Below are 21,349 nucleotides of genomic sequence, written 5' to 3' on the forward strand. Positions count from 1 at the left end.
ATGTTGGAATTGATCAGTCCAGTGAGCCTAAATAGTGGAAAATTTTTGTGAGGGTTCGTTGAAGAAGTTTTATTTTATCGATTCCGTGTTTCTTTGTTTTCTTCGGAGAAGAAGAAGAGCCATGGATAGTTTTCTGAATGATGTGAAGTGAAATTCTGGAATGAAAAAAGAGATTTGATGTTGTCAAAGGAAGTATTTGAATTTATTTGTGGGATGAATACTTGTGTGGAAGTGGACGATGGGAAGTAATTGTGAAGAATGGTAATGAACGGGGGAATTATGATGCATTGAATATTGGGATTGGAGGAGGAGACTATGGAGTTTGAATTTGTGTGAAGAAGTGTAGGGAGAATGACAGTTGGATGGGAAGGGTTCCAGTGATTGGATTATGGAGTGATTGTGTGCTGTCTTTTGAGATGGTGTGGTATTACTTGAGATTGTTGTCACACGTTTGGAAAAGAAGAGAGACAGTGAAACCATGAGATAGGTCATCGATTGTGATATTTTATTGGTTGGAAGAGTACACTGTTACGGAGCATAACAAGACGAGATCAGGTAAGATATGAATAAAACCTCATGACAGAATATCAAAATGAGAGAATATGATTTTATATTCCTAATGATAGTTAAAATGAAAAGAATGGTTCCGGATGAGTATTGCTGGAACTCAAGATGTCCTTGGCCTCAATTTGTATACTAAAACTGAAGTGGAAGTAATCTAAAGACCAAAGTAAAAGTGATTTATTTTTAGAAGTTTATGAGAATTCTAATTTTAGTGATAATTCTTCATTAGGCCCATCTGCTGATGGCTGGTATGGAGAAGTAGGTTGGATAACTTCTTTACAGGGAAACGCAATTTTTTTCCAATGTACTTCACTTTTTTTTTTGTGTTTTTTTTCCCCACTTCTTCGCAAAAAGAACCTACTGAAGCCCGACTTCGTAGCCAAATCCCTTGGTCAATGTTATGGCTACCGGAATGGATGTCATCTACAGTACCTGTGATCCTGTCAGGTCTCGACCTAGTTTAGCCGTCGAATCTATTACCGCTTGCCCATCCGATGTAGACGTGGATGCTGTGTGCTTCATGGTGAACGTGCATGATTTACCAGGTTTACTTGGAGAAATTGCCCGTCCAGCCAAATGTAGAATCCACGTGAGGGATTTAGAGTATTTTCAAACTTGGTTGCATGTGATTTCTGACCCCGTACTTGTGAAGGTGAATGCCGGCGACACAGCTGGAGAAAGGCAGCTTCACAAGCGTGCCATTTGTCGAGAGCTGTGGAGGAACCATCGATTGGCACTGACTCTCAGCAATAGCAGCATGGTTCTTTCTAAGAGCCAAGTGAATGTCCCCGTTCAAGCCATGGTAGATGCGCTCCACGCTTGTGGTCATGTGGAGTACCGAGTGGGATTCTTTGGAATGAAGTGGGCCTTTCCGAAGGCCCAGCCTAAAATTGACTTGTTTGTGGAGTATCACATGATCCTTCATGGCACAACAACCGTGGTTGCAAGGAACTTGTTCGACATTGGGATCGTGGTGCCAACAAGAATGGTACATATCTTTGGCTTTGGTGAAAGTCAATTCCGCTCCCATCGAAGGTTTAGGAAGGTAGACGTGTACGAAATGTTCAACACCAGAAATCTTGGTTCTCTGGAATTTTGCATCCATGGATGTAAAAGGATCGGGAAAATCAAGATCTACCAAGAGCTGTGCCACGAGGTGGTCGCCGCAATACCAAAGGACAACTTGGATGATGTACCGAAGACCATGCGAACCATGCGCACTCAGGTGGAACAAGTTGCAACCTTATCACGGGCTTGGGAACAATATGATGGCAATGACCTCAAGGAGCACCTTCTGGGTACCAGGATTGAAATCACAGTCCTTGGTGTGCACACGATTGCTGAGGCCTATCGCATTTGCCTCGCCTTAGATGTTTTAAATTTGGAGGGCATCGAAAAGATGTTGGAGGGAACCTTTTTGGTCCGACACATTTCCATCGATGAGGTCCTTGGAATCTTGAGGTCGAAGGTCCAGCAGCTGCAAGGGTTGGTGCAGGGTGGGAATGATACAAAACCGAGCATTAGGATGCGATCCGCTCTCACCGAGGCACGCCAGACACTAAGATGGAGTGGCAAAAACATGAAGCGCCAGCTCCAGGAGGCTCGGGAGTGGAAGCAAGCCATGGTGGCCCAAAATAAAGAAAATGAACGCCCTTTGTACCAATACGATGGTTGGGAGTTGAACGAAGAAGGGATTCGTCCCTTGATTGTGGACTTCTTGCACAATGCATCCTGGCAGTATCACAGCAGATCGAAAGACCTGGACCCTCATCCCATCATGCTACAAAAAATAGAAGACGGAGGATATTGGAGAAAAGATGGTGTCTATGTGGATCGCATTGGTGGCGCCCGTTTCTTCATCAACAAGTACGGACAGAATTGGAGGCGGTATGTAAAAGCTAGGCCTTAGGACTCATGTGCAGGGGGTTACGTCTAAGGATTCATTCAAATCAACGACCATAAGAATGAATTGGGGTTTTAATGTTCAGGATCAGGGGTTCCTAAACACTAAACGCTAGTGAACTTGGAATTCCACTAGTCTCGTAGATTTTTAAAATAAAACTTTACAGACTACAATATTATGCAAAAATATACTTTTACTGATTTTTTTTTTTGATAACATACAATGTGATTGCTTGAGCAACTACATGAGATTGTTGTATTTGCAGGTCCAGCAATTGGCATTTGGTTATCTGGGCCTCTCACTAGTTCAATTGATACTTCTGTTGTTGAGACAACATCGCCTTGGAACTTGTTGCCCTCCATAGTATTGAAGATTGAGTGAGAGAATGTGGTGAGGAGCTTCGTTCACCGATCATTCTCTTGTTTCTTTTTTCCTCCGACGGCAACAATAACTAATATTGCTTTTCCATTTTCTTATTTTTTGTCACACAAGACCGGGAACTGTTTTGTGCAATCAAGCCTGCTACATCTTCATATTTCTTTCTGTAGCCACTTCCAATCTTGATTGACGGGCTATTGACTGTGGGATCTCTCTCCGACTTTCTCCATCTTTCTGTGCGTGTGCGTGTGCATGTGTGTGTGCGATGCTCACTCCACCAACAGATGCATGCAGGGCTATTCAACCTGGAATCTCTCTCCCACTTTCTTCGTCTTTCTGTGTGTGTGAATGTGTGTGTGTGAGACTAGAGTAACCTTTCTGGACTACTCTACCTTGAACTTAAACTTTAGTTATAATACTTATTCATGTCTAGGACACCTACTACAAAAGTCTATTTTTTTTTTTTTTTTTTTTTTTACAGTCCAACTTTATCCTGGACTTTAATTATAACTTTTGGTCATGTCCACGAGACCTACTATAAAAGCTTATTCTTAATAATAATATAGTTCCGCCTTGTGCTGAACTTTAGTTATAACTCTTAGTTATGTTCATGACTTTCGGTTATGTCCATGACACTCATTACAAAACTGGAACATCTTTTTACTTTCTTTTTCTCTTTTCAAATATATTTTGTTTCTAAGTTTGATTTCTTTGATCTTCAGTATTTATTTATTTATTTATTTATTTATTTTGTTTGTTTGTTTGTTTGTTTGTTTGTTTTTGTTTTGAGCGAAGGTTGTTGAAAAATCGAAAATAACGATGGAGAGGACACCGAGGGGAGGGAAAGAACTGGGTTTTAAGCTCATACATGCTTGGATATGGGAATACGTTCTGAAGTATATAGTGGGAGTGAACATTATATAGGAACTAACGAAGTTATTGTCGTTTCCTACAGGTGTTCTTAGATTGAGACAAATGTTGCTGATCAGGGACCTTACCCAGCAATTGGGCGATCCAATTTCGAACGAAATTGACGTCGACCTAGCTTTGTAATATCTTGAAGGACTCGAGAATTCGCTTGCCTCTAAACCTGCAGAAGAGTTGACAGAGTCTGTGCGAGGAGGGCTCCTGCAGCCTGCATTAGAGAGGAAAGATCTCGAGCGACCTCTCTTGGAGCTGAAAAGCGAGCTCCAAACATCGCTTGGCGAGAAGAGAGTGGACGCCTAATAAGCGAAGGTCATCCGAGATGAATTTAGAGCACTGGCGGCCAAGGCTTGGATTTTATTGGGTCCACTCATTTTGGAAGAATTTGCAGCATCCACTATTGCTGGGAAGCGGAGCTTGCGAGCCCAATCTTCGGTACGGTCCCCTCATCCAGTGGCCATCCTCGATTCTGAGGATCGCAGCTTCCATGACACACAAGAAATCTTGGTCGACAGGAGGTTCGAGCAGTTGGAAGGAGCACTTCGAGCATCACAAAGTGAGCTACAAAATATTCTGGATGTCAAGATTGCAGAGGTAAAGAGGTCAGTTGTAGTATTGGAAGATGCCCATCACTCGCTGAAGAAGCTTGTGAAGGATCAAGCAGAAGTATGTAAACAGCATGTGCGCTTGAAAAATCCAGGGACTACCTCTCAGTGTTTAGGACTCAGTGTTTTCAACCTGCGTCCTTTGGCACACGCACCAGGTTTGGAAGATGATAACATGTATGAAGATAAAGAGAGGCCCTCCTCAAACGCACACTGCTCTCAGCTTTCCTCCGAGTACCCACATCCTAGTAATTCACAAGACCCTTATTCGTCTCCATCACATCCCCTTCTGCTCGACCCGGGCCTCCACAATACCAAAGAAACTGCCCGTGCCCTGGAATCGTCTTCGTCTCCTTCCAAAATCACAAGTAGGGTGGGCTTCATGCATGGAGGGCAGAGGGAGAAGCGGCCTTTTCAGGAGATCGACCTTTGCGGTGAAGTGCTGATTTGCAATTCCGAGCAAACTGTACGTGAATGTAAACACGGTGAGTCTCTTCTTGGGATTGGGTCAGGCTCGACACAAAGACAAACACAAAAGAAATGGTCGAATGAGGAGGTTGAGCTTTTGAAGCGGGGAGTCCAAGAGCATGGGAAAGGACATTGGAAGAAGATTTTGAACGACAATGCAGATGCATTTCGTGGGCGCACTGAAGTCGACTTGAAGGACAAATGGAGGAACTTGGAGAAGTACGAGAGGCTGTGAGTTCTTCGGGGTTGCCACACTACTCGTGTAGGTGTGGACTTATACTTGATCAACCAAAAATCCTTCACAGCTGGTTTTCATTACTGTATTTTACATCACTTTCATTCACATGTCAAAGTATTCACATCACTCTCATTCTTATCTCAATGTGATGTATGAAAATTGAGACTCATGAAAAAGCTCGGGTCCCCACAAACTGTTGTGGACATTACTTTGTGTTTGATTTCCGACCTATGCCAAGTTTTTTCTATTTCCTGGTCACATAATCTTTCACTTTTAAATTTTGATTTGTTATGTTTTCATTCATGATTCCTGCAAAACATGGATGAAGCCTTCGGTTGATTGCGGAATCAACCGAAAGTTGGATACCTGGTGAAGAGCAGCTTGAATATCACAACAGAGGGAAATTCAGATGGGTGATTTTCAGGATTCAGGGTGACAGTTGCGTGTGCCGGTAGCAATGCTGCCTCAGCGAGTACTCAATCATTGTTGTCTGGTCGCTCAATTTATCTTTGTGAAGCTCATTTCAGTCACTGGCTCTTTGTTTCTCTTGCAATGTCTTACGGGAGCGCCTTGACATCCAACCAAAGGGGAGTGTTGGGAGATATCATCGTCTTAACAACACAATGAATTAGATGGAGCGTGTGATGAAAACCTGGTTACCAGCATGCTAGGCGGAGATCTATGGGCTCTATTGATTGTTGCAACGATCTCAACTCACTTGGGAGAGGAGCATGAATTGGTTTTGTTGTGCAAAGGTTATGCTTGTAGAGTGGGTAGAAAACCTGGTTTCTGTCGGACATTGGTTAGAGAACCTGGTGAAATAGATGAATCATCCATCGGGCACTGAATTCAGGAGGTAGGATGGATGATTTAGTCGAGAAAAGCGGTTACGTAAGAAATGTTGCTCCGAATCTAAAATGACATCAATTTTTACAACCACCCATACATTCCTCTTGACAGTCGAATATGAACCGTTTGTAATCTCGTCTTCCACAAATCTCCTATTCCACTCACTTGTCTTTCTTCCATCTCATGACACCATATCATGTAATACTGCATTGCCTTGACGGACCGCACATATCCACTGACTATGTTCCCATCACTGGATATATATCTTCACACTGATAACACATTCCGAAACTAATCATTTCTTCCACATTCTAAACCTGGACGCATCCAATTCTACCCATCTCTTATATGGATGTCCTTCATTGTTCAACCATTACAGCCAATACGGCACAACATCGTCCCTGACAATTGAACCACACCCATATCTTCGGTCACCGGCTTTCAATCCGCCAAACGGAACTCAATATTCACGAATTCGATTTCTCACTCAACAACATAGAGATTCAATTTCTATTTCTCCTCACAATACTCTTGATCTACGTTTGTTCAACAATCGGAACGGATCCCAATCTCTCGACTTTGGAGTTACCTCAAAAGAAAATAAAACCAAAGAAAGAAAAGAAAAGAAAAAAGAAAAAAGACAAACAAGAGATAGGACCAAGCTTGCCCCGGGCTCTACGCTTTCATAGTTTTTGGGCCCCTTCTACTTCTTTCTTCAACAGATTCGTACTTACCCCCGGATACCAAACATTACACATCCGATGTTGACTACTTTTTCCTTCCTAATCATCCATCAAACCCTCTAAACTATCCACTCATCAATTTACTGGCTTTTCTTAACCCTACATACAATGTATTGTAAGACACAGAAAAAAAAGAAAAAAAGAAAAAAAGAAAAAAAAAAACAACAACAAAAAGGAAATCCTACCCATTATACCTGGCCCCGCTCCCAACTGTGCGGCGTCCTCGCCAACAATGAACTGGTAAAACCTTTTCTAGTGATTTTCCCTACAAATTTTCTACCACTCTGGGCTCGCCGGATTGGTCAACTCCAACATTCACTGGAGGTGGTTCCCCACAGGTTCTGGCTCTAATGATGAGTCCTCGTCCTCCTCCGATACTTCAATCGGCTCTCTCCGCGATTAGACTGATAAGTCTTCATCGTACCCTAAACCCAATTCACGAACTTGGGCCTCCAATTGCAGAATCCTGACAACCTGGTTGCTCCCAATTGGTGCTGCTGTTGCCTCACCTTCACCTCCAATTCACCGATTGTTGAAACAGGTGGGGCAGACATCCGTGACCGACCAATACTGGCTGGGTCACTCTCCAATTTTGTGACTACAGCAGCTTCCCAGGTTCCTATTTCTGCTCGTAACTCTTCCGTTTCAATCCAATATACTGGTCAACCAATATCCCCTCTTTTTCCTGTTCTAATTTGGCTGCCTTCTCTCGTTCTACTTCCAACAGACGCTTCGCCTCTTCCCGTCCCAGAAGCCATGCCTTGCGATTTTGGAGCAGTTCTTGCCTTTCGCTTTCCAGTACAGTTCGAGTGTTTTCTTTTTTGTATTGTCCCAGGTGTAGTGGGAATCTGCTTGGTAGCATCATTTTCACGGAGCTCAAGACTTGTCTTTTTTGTGTTGTCCCAGGTTTAGTGGGAATTTGCTTGGTAGCATCATTTTCACGGAGCTTGAGACTCGTTCGACCAAGTTTACAGATTTTTCTGTCCCACTTTGATAAGCACTGATGGAACCATAGCCGTGGCTGAACCTGGTTACTCCTTAGTTACCACTATGAAATGTGGCCAAAAGAAAAACTCCATCTTTGCACTGCAACCAACAACTTCATCGACAGTTTCTATTCCCACGGAGGACGCATTGAACAAAGGGCACATATGAGTTCCATGGTGGCAATAATGCCCTTACAGCATCAGATTCATTCTTTCCTACACCCTAAACCCTAAACCCTCCTCCTCCCCCCCCTTCTTCTCCCACGTCCAAGCGACGACAAACAAGCAACTAATACTCAGTGCATGTGCTCAGACCGACCCTCTCACTCTCCTCCACACAACGACAGACAAGCAACAAACATTCAGTGCCCGGTGCCCAATCTCACCCTATACACCGGAAGGAAAGGGAAGAAAATTCGAATGATGCATGGTGGGAGAGGGAGGGAGTGACACACCGGAACAAGGAACTGGGACAGGGACTCGCAGTGGAACCGAGACCCCCACCCTCACAATGGGAGTGTGGATCGGATGCGACACCAGTTAGCGGACCTCGGAGTGGGTCTCAGTTTCGACACAAGTCCCAGTTCCACGAGTCCCAGGCTTGGCATGAATTCCACTCCCAACGCGAGTCTCAGTCCTACGAGTCCCAGTCCCGGTAAGAGTCCCAGTCCTGGTAAGAGTCTCAGTCCCGATAAGAGTCCCAGTCCTGCGAGTCCCAGTCTCTGCGCGAGTTTCGGTCCTGCGAGCCTCGATCCCGGCACGAGTCTCCCTAGTCCCGTGACTCTCAGTCCCGGCGTGAGTCCCAGTTCGGCACAAGTTTCTAAATTCTGAATTGAAATTTCTTGAATTCCTTCGAACTTCTTGAATTCTTTGTCCCCATAGACCAAATTTGTATTTACTCTTTGGTTTTTTTGTTTTTTGATGCTAGACAAATTCTATTTTAAATAATTATAACACTGACGTGAAAAAGTATTGGAGTGAAATGCACTTAGTTGCATGTGTAGTGAAGATCCCCGAATGCGAAAGTATTATGTTCAGACTCACAACCGTAACCAAGTAACGTATTGAGGGCAAGGCAAAGTTTTGATGTGAGGCGAGGCGAGGCGAGGCGAGGCGAGGTGAGCCAGACTCCAAGCTCGTAAACCTGGTCGCATTGGAGGTGAACCTGTGCTGGATCAAAATTCGGCTGCTCTGTGTTGATCTGTTTTTCTTTCGAAGTGAAGTTGAGGCATTCTTGGGGCGATTTGAATCGATTTTTTATTTTATTTTTATTTTTTTTTGTTTTATTTTGGTTTGTTTTGTTTGTTTTCTAAAGTGAGTAACTGTGCTCCTTCGTTGTGTTTGAGGTTGAAGTAGGAGCTTCAAGGAGAGGGACGTTACATCGCTTCGCATGTTCCTTATTAGGTCAACTCTTGTCTACTCCACCACCTGCATAACATGTAAAATGCTGTCCAAAACTCCACATGCTTCCATATTTGTGTGGTGCATGGTTCCCAATTTAATTGTTTCATGGATTGTTGAAACCTGGTTTAGGATTGAATTTGTTTTGGGATGGAATTAGAAGATTTGACAACTTTTTGGCTCAATGAACATGGGGTTTGTTTTAAGCCTCTTCATGGTTCTTGTTTTTCATTCACTGCTGCAATCCCTAAACCTGGTACATTGCATAAAGGAATCGGCCAACGTAATGACAGGGACGGAGCGGTGGGACGGAGCGTGCTGGTCCACAAGCCGTTGAGGTATTCAATTTCTTACAATTTGTTTTGCTCTAAACCTTGGTCGCAGCGGCATGTTTGGGAGATGCTCTGCATATTACATCGAGGTCTTATAGGTATTAATGTAATAAGTTTTTGTACTCACGTTGAACTCGTTTGTGCAGGTTGCGGAGTTGAAGTTCGAGCAAGTTCGAGCATCGGAGTGGTAAGGGCTGCAATCATGGTCCTCCTTGCGAGTGGCAGGTTTACAAGTGCGTCTCGAGCTCATACCATTGTGATTTCACTCTTGGGATGTGATTACTAGTGTCGCAATTACCTTTCTGCATTTCTTATTTTCATCATTCAAATGTGATTAGGGCTTGTCTCCTAAACCTCCATGGTTGGCGCGGGTTCTTTCTCCAGCACTCTTGGTGGCAGCCATGGTGTTGATCGCGTATATTGCAAAGGTCGACAAGGCGACTACTACGTCATGGTGAGTCACCTATTGAATTATTGTAGTCCATGCAGACCTTTAGTTTTCATGTAGTCGTCTTCTTTTCAAACTTGTCTCATGATTTATTTATTAATTTATGTATGTATTTATTTATTTTAATCCAATTTCGACTTCGTTCACATGCTGTAGGTCATGGATATACTTGGGCCAAGTCTCCGGGATGTCTGGAACTCTTCGGGGTTAAGCGCAAGTATTTAGGGCAGCTCGTTCTGATTGAGCAGGTATGCACATGGAGACGTGAAGCCCGAGAACTTTCTCCTGGGACAACCCAATACACCTGAAGAGAAGAAGCTTTTTCATGTACATCTCGGGCTTGGTGAGTTTTCAGTATCGTTGTGCTGCAATTCGTTCTCTGTTCACACATTAGCAACCTCCTTTGCTCCAATTTGGCGTTACATTTGTTTTTTTTTTTTTTATTTATTTATTTTTTTGTTTTAACATCTGTTAACTGTTACATGAAGAGCATCTGGACTGAGAATTGGATGAGTTTATTACCGCTACGTCCATGCACAAGTCAATTTCACACCAAGATTAACGTCTTTCTCCCATATATGCAGCTACTCGATGGAGGGATGGTACAACCGGTCAGCATGTAGAATATGACCAAAGGCCTGATGTGTTTCGGTGAGGGGCTCCCCCCCCCTTGTCTTGATCTGTAGTTGCCATTCCTGTTTTGGCGGTTGGGAGCGACTGTTTTACTTTTGAGCTATATTTTGATTCTGTGTAATTATCGTACATGCAGTGGAACTGTTCGCTATGCGAGTGTGCATACACATATGGGAAGGACTGGGAGTAGGAAGGACGACTTGGGATCACTGGCTTATACTTTGATATTCCTTATGCGGGGTAGTCTTCCTTGGCAAGGTTATCAGGTACTGATCAACTTTGTAGCTAGTAGCTAATGAAAAAGTGATCAATGCGATATATATATATATATATATATTTATTTATTTATTTATTTTTCCTTTCCTTCCTTCCTTCTCATTATTTTTTATTTGGACGTACTCTATATATTTGGTTTTGTAGGGCGACAACAAAGGTTTTCTGGTGTGGAAGAAGAAAATGGCAACTTCTCCTGAAATTCTGTGCTGTTTTTGCTCGGTTCCGTTTTTAAACAGACATTTTGGAGATGGTCGCAAATATGAAGTTCGATGAAGAGCCAAACCACGGCAAGCTCGTTCTACTCTTTGATTCCATCTTGAGTCCTAATCCTACTGTGAGACTCATAAACACAGACGGTGTTGAAAAGGTGCATTCTATGACCTTCTTTTGCTTCATTTTTCCTGTCCCTACACTGAGGATTCTTTTTTTGAACCTACTCTTCATTTGATCATCGTATTAATAAAGCCTTTTGTTTCTAGTGTTCCATATAGGTTGGTCAGAAGAGAGGGCGAATCAGATGTTGAAGAAGATGAGGATGACCAACCTAAGAAAAAGATCCAGTTAGGAATGCCCGCAACTCAATGGATTACAACGTTTACAATGCTCGGTGGCCAAATGAAGTAGAGGTAAGGCGGTGTGAGCTTTCGTCATTGATGTGGTGTGATGTTGCTCAGTTAGGCATGAGCCCAGTCATGTGTGTATCGTCGATTTTGACTTTGTCCTCCTGGATGTCGATCAGCTATTCTGATTTCTACGACATGCATTTACTTTCAGCAAGCAACCTGGATTCGGACAGACCTATTTATTGAACTTTCATTCCTACATTTGTTTCAACGTGCAGGTATTACTACGATGCAGCTGATTCCCGGCTTACGGAGCACGTGGAAAAGGATAATGAAGACGGTTTGTATGTAAGCAGTGTGGCTTCTTGTACAAATCTATGGGCTCTGGTTATGGATACAAGGATAGGATTTACTGCTCAAGTTCATGAGCTGTTGCATGTATTCCCCGTCCTCGAATGCAAGTGGGTTTATTTAGAAATATATTTTGTGCAAGATTTTGCCTGCGGTCTCTTGGAAGGTATTACAGTTTTTTTTCTTTTTTTTCTTTTTTTTCTTTTTTTTTTGTGTTGTTGTTGTTATTGTTGTTGTTGTTGGGATTTTTGTGTTGATGGAGAATGTGGACTTTTTGTTCATTTCTAGGTTTTCAAGTTTTGTATGACACATTTGTTTTATATATTTTGTTGCTTTGTTCGGGCTGTCGGTCCATTTTGTGTATTTGGCTTTGTTTGTATTTTTTTGTTTTGTGTTGTATAGAATGTGTCGGTTATTTGTGAAGGAGTGCTGCTTCCCTTGGCTCACATGAAATGATGAAAGCTATTGCATTCTGAGGTATGCAGCAGCCAGTAATCTTGAATTGTGGCGTTGAGAATGAGTGGAGGCATGAAAGCAATTGTGAACTGAGCTTCACAATTTGCGAGTGTTGCAAAACCTCTAATCCCTAAAATCCTAAAATCCTAAACTAGGTTTACCTAATCCAGTCAAAGATGAAGTTGTGATGTAAGGCGAGGTGAACCAGACTCCAAGCTCGAACTCCAAGCATTGGAGGTGATCCTGTGCTGGATCAAAATTTGGCTGCCCTGTGTTGATCTGTTTTTTCTTTCGAAGTGAAGTTGACGCATTCGTGGGGCGATTTGCATTGTTTTTGTTTTTTGTTTTTATATTTTTTTTGTTTCTGTTTTATTTATTTATTTGTTTATTTATTTTGTGTGTGTGTGTGTGTGTGTATTTTCTACGGTGAGTGATTGTGTTCTTTTGTTGTGTTTTAGGTTGAATTAGGAGCTTGAGACAGAGGGACATTACATCGCTTCGCATGTTCCTTATTAGGTCAATTCTTGTCTACTCCACCACCTGCATAACATGTCAACCTGTGTCTAAAACTCTACATGCTTCCATGTGTGTGTGTGTGTGTGTGTGTATGTATGGTTCCCAATTGGCGGAGGTCGACGGATTATATACTAGGCTCAATGAGATGACCAAGGTTGAACAGATGTCATACCATACGATTCTATGATTACACTCGATGTAATCTATTCTAATGTAGTCCGCCCAACATGAGAATCAAGTCCTCCCACTAGAACTCCAATTGATTTCCATAACTCGACTCTGTAGAAAACCATATCCCGGTGAAAAAATTTCTAGTCTAATATCATGGAGATGGAAAATAATCATAAAACGGAAAGCATCCACCTGCATGCATGACATGCAACAAAGGAAGATGCTGTATGCTTCTCACACCGAACACAAGAAAAGATGACACAATTTGTAACCTTCAAAATGTGAGTCAGGAAAGCTGAGGGTCGGGGTCCTGTCGATGAGGTGCTTGTAGATAGCGCGTTGGGTGGGATGTATCAGAAGAGCCACAACTTGAGGGGCAGGAAGAGCGTGCAGTTGCACGCATTCAATAATTTCTTTTTGAGCCTGTCGAGCTTGCCGGTGTCGAGGGGTGAGTTCTCAGGGTTTTCGATGTTGGATAAGGAATCGTTGATTGAGGCGGGGAGCGGGAAGCGAGAAGTGGAGCGGATGAAGCGGCCCTACGAGGGTTGAGCTTGAGGTCGGCATCATCGCTGGAAACCGGGGAATTGTCACTGGGGTCACCGACACTTTTTCATGCACTATTCAATAAGTTTTTGCCGTCGAACAACAAGGACGAGGAGGCATAGCCGGTGGTGGACATATATGGGTCGACCAGTTGTGGATGTTTGAATTCAAGGTAAAGCGATGGACGAGGGGGAGGATCCATGATTGAACGGAGTGCCCGTTTGTCCACCCAGGTGACAAAGCTAAGCATTGCGATCCGTGGCAGTACCACTACTCGGGGACGGCATACTTGGACTTTTGGAAGGAAAGCTCTCGGAGAGGCGATGCATGCAAGTTCACGCACAGAGTGTTCGAGGGTTGGCTGCATTCGGCTCGATACTAGATGCAACCGTGCAAAGATGCGCAAAATTATCGTCATTTGGGTGTGTGTTTTTTGCACACACGCTGAAGTAGCTCCGGTTGCTGCCTGCAACGGCACAAGCAGTTACAACGAGAGGTCGAAGCGGAGGAGGTTACGATGGGTCGCCGCAAGCTAGAGCAACGGCGTGCTATGATGGGGCGTTTGGATATGAGAGCTTGTCTTACGACGTAGTATCGGCAGGTCACGATCCGAGCCACTTGTCGAGGTACTCGAGCTCGGTCGACTCGGGTGCAGGGTATGTGACATCGCAAAATTCATCGCCCAGGTTGACGGTAGTCAAGTACAAGCAATACGCTGTGTTGTTGAGCCCTCCGTTGTCTCCCTCGAAGTCGCCTCCGCCATCGCCTAGGTCGGTTCAAGAATGGGGGCAAATGCGGGGTCATTTGCAAGCAAGTCGATGTCATGAGGGTAACGTGGGATGTTGCAAGCGACGCTACAGTAAGCGGCGCAAGCTTAGGGGCTAGGGGATACAAGCAGATGTCGGCGGTGTCGGCACATCGGCGACATTTGGACATTTGAACTTGATGCCAACGCTGATAATACTCAAAGCAAGTTCAATTGGAATCGACTGCCGAGAGCAGGTCCAGTTGAAATTGGCTACCAAGAGCAGGTTCAATTGGAATCGGCTGCCAAGAGCAGGTCCAGTTGGAATTGGCTGCCAAGATCAAGTTCAATTGGTATCGGCTACCAAGAGCAGGCTCAGTTGGAATTGGTTGCCAAGAGCAGGTTCAATTGGAATCGACTGCCAAGAGCAGGTCCAGTTGGAATTGGCTGCCAAGATCAGGTTCAATTATAATCGGCTGCCAAGAGCAGGTTCAATTGGAATCGGGTGCCGAGAGTAGGTCTTGTTGGAATCGGCTGCAAAGAGCAGGTCTAGTTGGAATTGGCTGCCAAGAGCAGGTTCAATTGGAATCAGCTGCCAAGAGCAGGTCTAGTTGGAATTGGCTGCCAAGAGTAGGTTCAATTGGAATCGGCTGCCAAGAGCAAGTTCAGTTGGAATTGGCTGCCAAGAGCAGGTTCAATTGGAATCGACTGCCAAGAGCAGGTCCAGTTGGAATTGGCTGCCAAGATCAAGTTCAATTGGTATCGGCTACCAAGAGCAGGCCCAGTTGAAATTAGTTGCCAAGAGCAGGTTCAATTGGAATCGACTGCCAATAATAGGTCTAGTTGGAATTGGCTGCCAAGAGCAGGTTCAATTATAATCGGCTGCCAAGAGTAGGTTTAATTGGAATCGGGTGCCGAGAGTAGGTCTTCTTGGAATCGACTGCCAAGAGCAGGTCTAGTTAGAATTGGTTGCCAAGAGCAGGTTCAATTGGAATCAGCTGCCAAAAGCAGGTCTAGTTGGAATTGGCTGCCAAGAGCAGGTTCAATTGGAATCGGCTGCCAAGAGCAAGTTCAGTTGGAATTGGCTGCCAAGAGCATGTTCAATTGGAATCGGCTGCCAAGAGCAGGTCCAGTTGGAATTGGCTGCCAAGATCAAGTTCAATTGGTATTGGCTACCAAGAGTAGGTCCAGTTGGAATTGGCTGCCAAGAGCAGGTTCAATTGGAATCGGCTGCCAAGAGGAAGTCCAGTTGGAATTGGCTGCCAAGAGCAGGTTCAATTGGAATCGGTTGCCAAGAGTAGGTCTAGTTGGAATTGTCTGTCAAGAGCAAGTTCAATTGGGATCGGCTACCGAGAGTAGGTTTTGTAGGAATTGGCTGCCAAGAGCAGGTTCAATTGGAATCGGCTGCCAAGAGCAGGTCCAGTTGGAATTGGCTGCCAAGAGCAGGTTCAATTGGAATCGACTGCCAAGAGCAGTTCCAGTTGGAATTGGCTTCCATGAGAAGGTTCAATTGGAATCGGCTGCCAAAAGCAGGTCCAATTGGAATTGGCTTCGAAAAGTAGGTTCAATTGGAATCGGCTGCCAACAGCTCAATGCATGTCTGCCAATTAGAATTGCATGGCCGGCAATTGGAATTGGCCGCCTTTTCTTGCTACCATTGCTCCTTTCTAGGGCCTGGCACGAAGTAACTTTAGGAGGTTGGCAAGCATAAAGGAATCGGCCAACGTAATGACAGGGACGGTGGCTGGCGTTGATGGCAATGAACACGACGGCATGAGACGAGAAATGAATGCAACATATGGCTATTGGCACTGTAATGCCCAATTGGATGTGAATTGCGGAGCAGGGTGGAGGGACGGGTGGGGGATTGGGAAATGTCTATCGGAGCGTGAGTCCTTCGTATTTGCTCTACATTTTCTCAGACCGGGTCCTGACGCCTCCTTATCGCACGTTTTATAATATGCATTTCAATGTTGGGAGCACAGGTGCTGGTCGTGCCCAACGCTTAAACAATGCGGTTAAGCTTCAACAACAACAACAACAACAATATTAAGATCGAAGACGCAGATTACTACGAAGTCTGCAAGCCATCCACTCATAACCATATCAGCTGCACAAAGCTCCTAAACCTTGGTCGCAAATGGTGATGTCCAAAGCTGATGATCTCACAATAGATCAATACCTTGGTTTAGGGTACACAATTTATAGTCTTAGTCTTCGAAATGAAAGCTTTCAGTGGCAATTTATAGGTCCAAAGTATACCCTACAAACAAGAGATGATCTGGATTTTTATTCCTAAACCTAAGTACCCTACAGTTAGTCGGAGAGGAAGATGGAATACGTAGAAATATATATGAGGTCATATGGCTAAAATCAGGTTTAATGAAGGAGCTTGGAACTGTAGTGTCAAAAGCAAAAGACACAAGTGAAGTCTGAGAGAAGTGATCGACCATGCGTGTGACACCCAGTTGAGAGCAATCCTCCTTTTCCGCAGTTCATCTCGCTCGTCGTTGTCACGGTGGAGGTTCAAGTCATGACAAGGGATGGCTGCTGCAAAGCGTTTGTCTTGGGTCATCGAAACTGGCCATAGGAGTAGTCGTAGACTGAGTAAAGCCGGCCGTTTCGACAGTTGTGAACAGGAGGGGAATGAGGTGAATACAGTTGTGAAACACAACTCCCTCGCCATATCACCCTTGTGTAGCAATAATCCACTTGCTGGATGCCATTTGCACTTCCAATATCAAGACTGAAAACGCTTAGAGATACACTTTAGTTCCAGCTGCAAAAGAACAATACCAGTTGAATAATGCCACCACTACACCTCCATTTAAAAAAGTACGATTTCCGCGCAAAGAATCTATGTGTGTTGATTGAGAGAGAGTTTCCACCTTGGGTGCCATGAGTCATAATGAAGAGGCGACCTCTTCGTCTTCCTTCACCCAAACCAACACCCTCATCTACTACCGTTTCCATAAGGACCCGAACCATTATAAGTAGATAGTTGACAATTATCGCAACTCAAACATGAGGCGAAGCACAAAACTGTGAGCCGAATACACGAGCAGGTAACCATGCTGTGGAAATTATGAATTCATAGATGCGGGTTCATAGAAGTGAATATCACTTGCGAGGTCCCAGTCGCAATCAGGTTTACACCCAAAACCGGGCACATGCACCCGCACAAGAGAAATGCACATGAAGGGCGCCGTCCATCCCATACTGCCACCGTTCCCTGGATGCCACTCTCATTACCCTTTCCCCTTCTACGGGCTGGTCCAAAACCTGGTCGCCTAGTCTTCCGATCGAAGGCTGCTTCAGGCTTCACAAAAGAGCAAGATAGTACGGCGCATGTCTCAACGAACACATCGTTCAAGTTTGCTTGCAAAACACGGGGAGAATGAGTGGTCGGAGGGCAGTTCGAGGTTGGGAGAGACGGAAGTGTGGCCAATGAGATGCAACCGAGGGAAGGGGGTGGAGAAAGACGTGGAGTGAAGAGGAGCAGGGGCTTGCGAGGGAGACAATGGCAGTTTTGGAGAGGCAGCAAGTTTAAGGTTTTGTGGGGGGAGGAAAAAAATCACCGTTTATGAGCAGTGGAGCGGGAAGACTGGCATCGCTGGACGGGGGAGTTGGTGGTCGCCATCGTTGTATGAATCGATGGGTGACTACATACCTATGTCGCAGGATGTGCAAGCACAGCATGCAATTCGGCGGTGGACCTCGTTCTTACCCGCGGCGATGCACGATGCAGAGGCGTCTCGAGATGACGCGTTGGGTGGGGTGTACCAGAGGAGCCACAGCTTTTGGGGGTAGGGTTTAGGATTGCACGCATTCAACAATTTCTTTTGGAGCCTGCCGAGGTCGTCGATGTCCAAGGATGAGTTTTCGGGGTTTCCGATGGCAAACGAGGAGTCGTGGATCGAGGCGGGGAGCAGTGAAGGGGGCTTTTATGAGGAGGCACGAAGGGAGCAAGTCGAACGGACATGCGAGGGTTGAAGTTGGGATCGACGTCACTGTTGGGGGCCGAGGGACCTGGTCGCTAGGATTACAGACATTTTTCGATGCGTCGTTCAACAATTTTGTGTCATCGAACAACGAGGATGAGGAGGTGTGGGCAGTGATAGACATGTACGGGTGCAATGAGTTTCGGATGTTGGAATTCTAGGTGAGGCGATGTATGAGAGGGAGGAGCCATGATTGGACGGAGGGCCCATTTGCCCACCCGGGCGAGAAAGCTAGGCGTTGCAATCCGCGGCGGTACGAGGACTCGGGGACAGCGTGTAGGGAGTTTCGAAAAAGGGAGCTCTTGGAGAGGCGATGCGTGCGAGTTTGGGTGCATTTAAGTATTTGAGTATTGGCTGCATTTGGCTGGGTACTTGGACGCAGCCGTGCAAGGATGGGCAAAATTAGCATCGTCGAGTGTGGTTTTTGGTGCATACGTCGGAGTAGCTGCGATGGATGCCTGCGGCGACACAGGAAGCACAGAAAGCGACGACAAGAGATCGGAGCACAAGGCGTCACGAAGGGTTGTCGCGAGTCGGTGCACCGGGGAGCTACGATCGAGTGTCGAGGTACGAGGACTTGTCTTACGACGGACCATGGAGACGTGACGGTCTGAGCCAGTTGTTGGAACATTCGAGGTCGGCCCAGTGGAGTGCAGGATGTGCAGTATTGTAGAATTCATTGCCTAGGTCGATGCTGGTCGGGCTCGCACAGTACCCGCTGCCGCGGAGCCCTCTGTTGTTGGGGTCGGTTGAGAAATGGGCGTGACTGCGGGGTGATTAACGAGCGTGTCGATGTCTGATTTTGCAGAATCTGTAATGTGAGTATAGGCGACACTGCAGTAAGCGGCGTAGTCTCGAAGGCTGTACTCACGGATGCATCAGGGGTAGGTACCTTGGTCGCCTGCAGGAGTCTTGCAGAAGTCGAAGATGGAGCTGATATTGACTCCGTCAACGATGATCCTGATGGAAGGAGAGCCGGTGGTGCAGCAGGTGGAGAGCGGGCAAAGACATAGGGACAAGAAGCTCGAAGGACTCTCTGGACCTGGACTAGGTGAACTACTTATCTATGGGGGATTGCTTTGAGTAAGTAGTGTTCTGTATGCATTTAGACTCCATACACAGTTGTTTCATGAGAAAAAATATGCAAGTGAGAATTGTAATCAGGGTCTGGAGACCCTAATTAGGGTTTCCAAATCCTAAATTACAGAAAATGAAACACATTTTTTTAAAAAACAGAAACGTTTGTAGAGGTCTTTGGGTGATTATAAGTCTTGACAAAATCTTAAAATAGAAAAAGTTGGGATATATTAAGAGATATTGAGGATGGAAAACCTCTAGGACACCCATGTAACCCTAAACCCTAAACCCTAAACCTTGGAGCATCCAAGGTCGGTCCATTGGAGTGCAGGGTGTGCGGCATTGTAGAATTCATTGCCTAGGGTGATGCTGGTCGGGCTCGCATAGTACCTGCTGCCGCTGAGCCCTCTATTGTTGGGGTCGGTTGAGAAATGGACGTGACTGCGGGGTGATCAACAAGCGTGTCGATGTCTGATTTTGCAGAATCTGTAATGTGACTATAGGCGACACTGCAGTAAGCGGCGTAGTCTCGAAGGCTGCACTCACGGATGCATCAGGTATAGGCACCTTGGTCGCCTGCGGGAGTCTTGTAGAAGTCAAAGATGGAGCTGATATTGACTTTGTCAAAGATGATCCTGATGGAAGGAGAGCCGGTGGTACAGCAGGTGGAGAGCGGGCAAAGACATAGGAGCGAGCAGCCTGAAGGACTCTTTGGACCTGGACTAGGTGAACTACTTATCTATGGGGGATTGCTTTGAGTAAGCAGTGTTCTGTATGCATTTAGACTCCATACACATTTCTTTCATAAGAAAAAATATACAAGTGAGAACTCTAATCAGGGTCTAGAGACCCTAATTAGGGTTTTTAAACCCTAAATTACAGAAAATAAAACACATTTTTTTGAAAAACAAAAACGTTTATAGAGGTCTTTGGCAGATTCTAAGCCTTGGAAAAATCTTAAAACAGAAAAAGCTGGGATATATTAAGAGATATTGAGGATGAAAAACCTCTAGGACACCCGTGTAACCCTAAACCCTAAACCCTAAACCTGGTCTCTAGGACACCCATGTTATCTTAAACCCTAAACCCTAAATTAAAATTTTTCACACTTATAAAAAAATAAGTTAAAAACATGCATAAAAATATTGATAAAGATCGGAGTTACCAAATTGACAATATCCTCAAAAATGTGCTCGGGTCTTGCCCGGCCTCCTTTTTCAATCTTAATGCCAATCTTGACATTAGGGTTTCAGAGCCAATATCTCTCCTTTGCACCTTTCGATTGATGTCAAGATTCTCATACGCATAGAAAAACAAGTCTAATATCCTCTCACATAAGTTTCACTCCAATCCAACTAATAGATTGCAAGAAATCTCAAAAATCCCCACTGGACCTAAAATTCTACTTTCAAAGACCTTGATCCTCTTAAACCTCAATATCTCTTAATTCAACTATTAGAACAAGCTCAAATTCACAAAAAATATTAAACACAACTATAACCATAAACCCACAAAATTTCACCTATAGATCTATTACAAAACTCTTGAAATCATCCAAAACGTAAACCCTATTTTATTTCATAGAACCCAAGTCATCTGAAACAAACCTCGACTTTGCAAAGCTCTTACAAAGTCATATCAAATCCAAATCATCCAAAATCAATGGTCATAAAAAGCCTATTCAGTCTGCTATCAAATCTCACTCTCCAATCTCCAAAAGAACCCCGGAGTCGTTGTCGAGACTCGGTTTTGTGCCCTAGGGTCTGATTTCAATCCTGGTTCATAACCGGCCCTCTCCGGGTATCAATATCTAGTTTTTCTAAGTAATTTTTTCTAGAATTTACTCTTAATTTTCTTCTAAAGATGCCTATATTATTTATTTTTCCAATATACTTTGATTTGCCTTACTTATGGTACTACAAAGTAAGTAGAAGTCACCTTTCTAAAAGGCAGCATTGGTACCCTTTAATTTTTCTACCCCTATGACTATTAACTATATTTCTAAGATAATTTGTTCTAATACTTTGAACTAAGATCTCCTAAATTATAATAATCTCCACACTCTTCCACCTATTAATCGTGTTACATCATGACACCGTGCTCCTCCTAGCTCCAAAGTTGTAGCTCCTCTAGTACACCCCACCCGAAGCACCATCTACAAGGGCCTCTGCATCGTGC

General features: G+C 44.6%; 1 protein-coding gene and 1 pseudogene across 4 annotated transcripts; both read left to right on the forward strand.

Annotated features, from left to right (window-relative positions):
- Positions 1-6,539: 6,539 nt before the first annotated feature.
- LOC149987891 (uncharacterized) lies at positions 6,540-9,818 on the forward strand. Of its 3 annotated transcripts, none has more exons than XM_090255090.1 (6): positions 6,540-7,287; positions 7,579-8,776; positions 9,015-9,097; positions 9,331-9,397; positions 9,538-9,578; positions 9,730-9,818. In XM_090255090.1, exon 2 carries the CDS (start codon positions 8,187-8,189, stop codon positions 8,487-8,489), a length of 303 nt encoding a protein of 100 aa, XP_090111216.1. In that variant the 5' UTR covers positions 6,540-7,287; positions 7,579-8,186; the 3' UTR covers positions 8,490-8,776; positions 9,015-9,097; positions 9,331-9,397; positions 9,538-9,578; positions 9,730-9,818. The 3 variants fall into 3 exon arrangements, with proteins under 3 accessions (XP_090111216.1, XP_090111215.1, XP_090111217.1); XM_090255089.1 differs by having other exon boundaries at positions 9,353-9,397; XM_090255091.1 differs by having other exon boundaries at positions 9,015-9,062; positions 9,353-9,397.
- Positions 9,210-13,343, forward strand: LOC141045382 (casein kinase 1-like protein HD16; annotated as a pseudogene). The gene is made up of 9 exons (XR_016506174.1): positions 9,210-9,397; positions 9,550-9,624; positions 9,776-9,845; positions 9,996-10,182; positions 10,424-10,490; positions 10,609-10,738; positions 10,893-11,115; positions 11,240-11,374; positions 11,590-13,343. The product of XR_016506174.1 is annotated as a casein kinase 1-like protein HD16 (transcript).
- Positions 13,344-21,349: the final 8,006 nt, after the last annotated feature.

This window comes from Physcomitrium patens, chromosome 13 (assembly GCF_059467195.1).
Source record: "Physcomitrium patens ecotype Gransden chromosome 13, ASM5946719v1, whole genome shotgun sequence".
Taxonomy (NCBI): domain Eukaryota; kingdom Viridiplantae; phylum Streptophyta; class Bryopsida; order Funariales; family Funariaceae; genus Physcomitrium; species Physcomitrium patens.

Coding starts and splice junctions, on each gene's coding strand:
- LOC149987891 (XM_090255090.1), top strand. CDS start 8,187: ATGCGACACCAGTTAGCGGACCTCGGAGTGGGTCTCAGTTTCGACACA.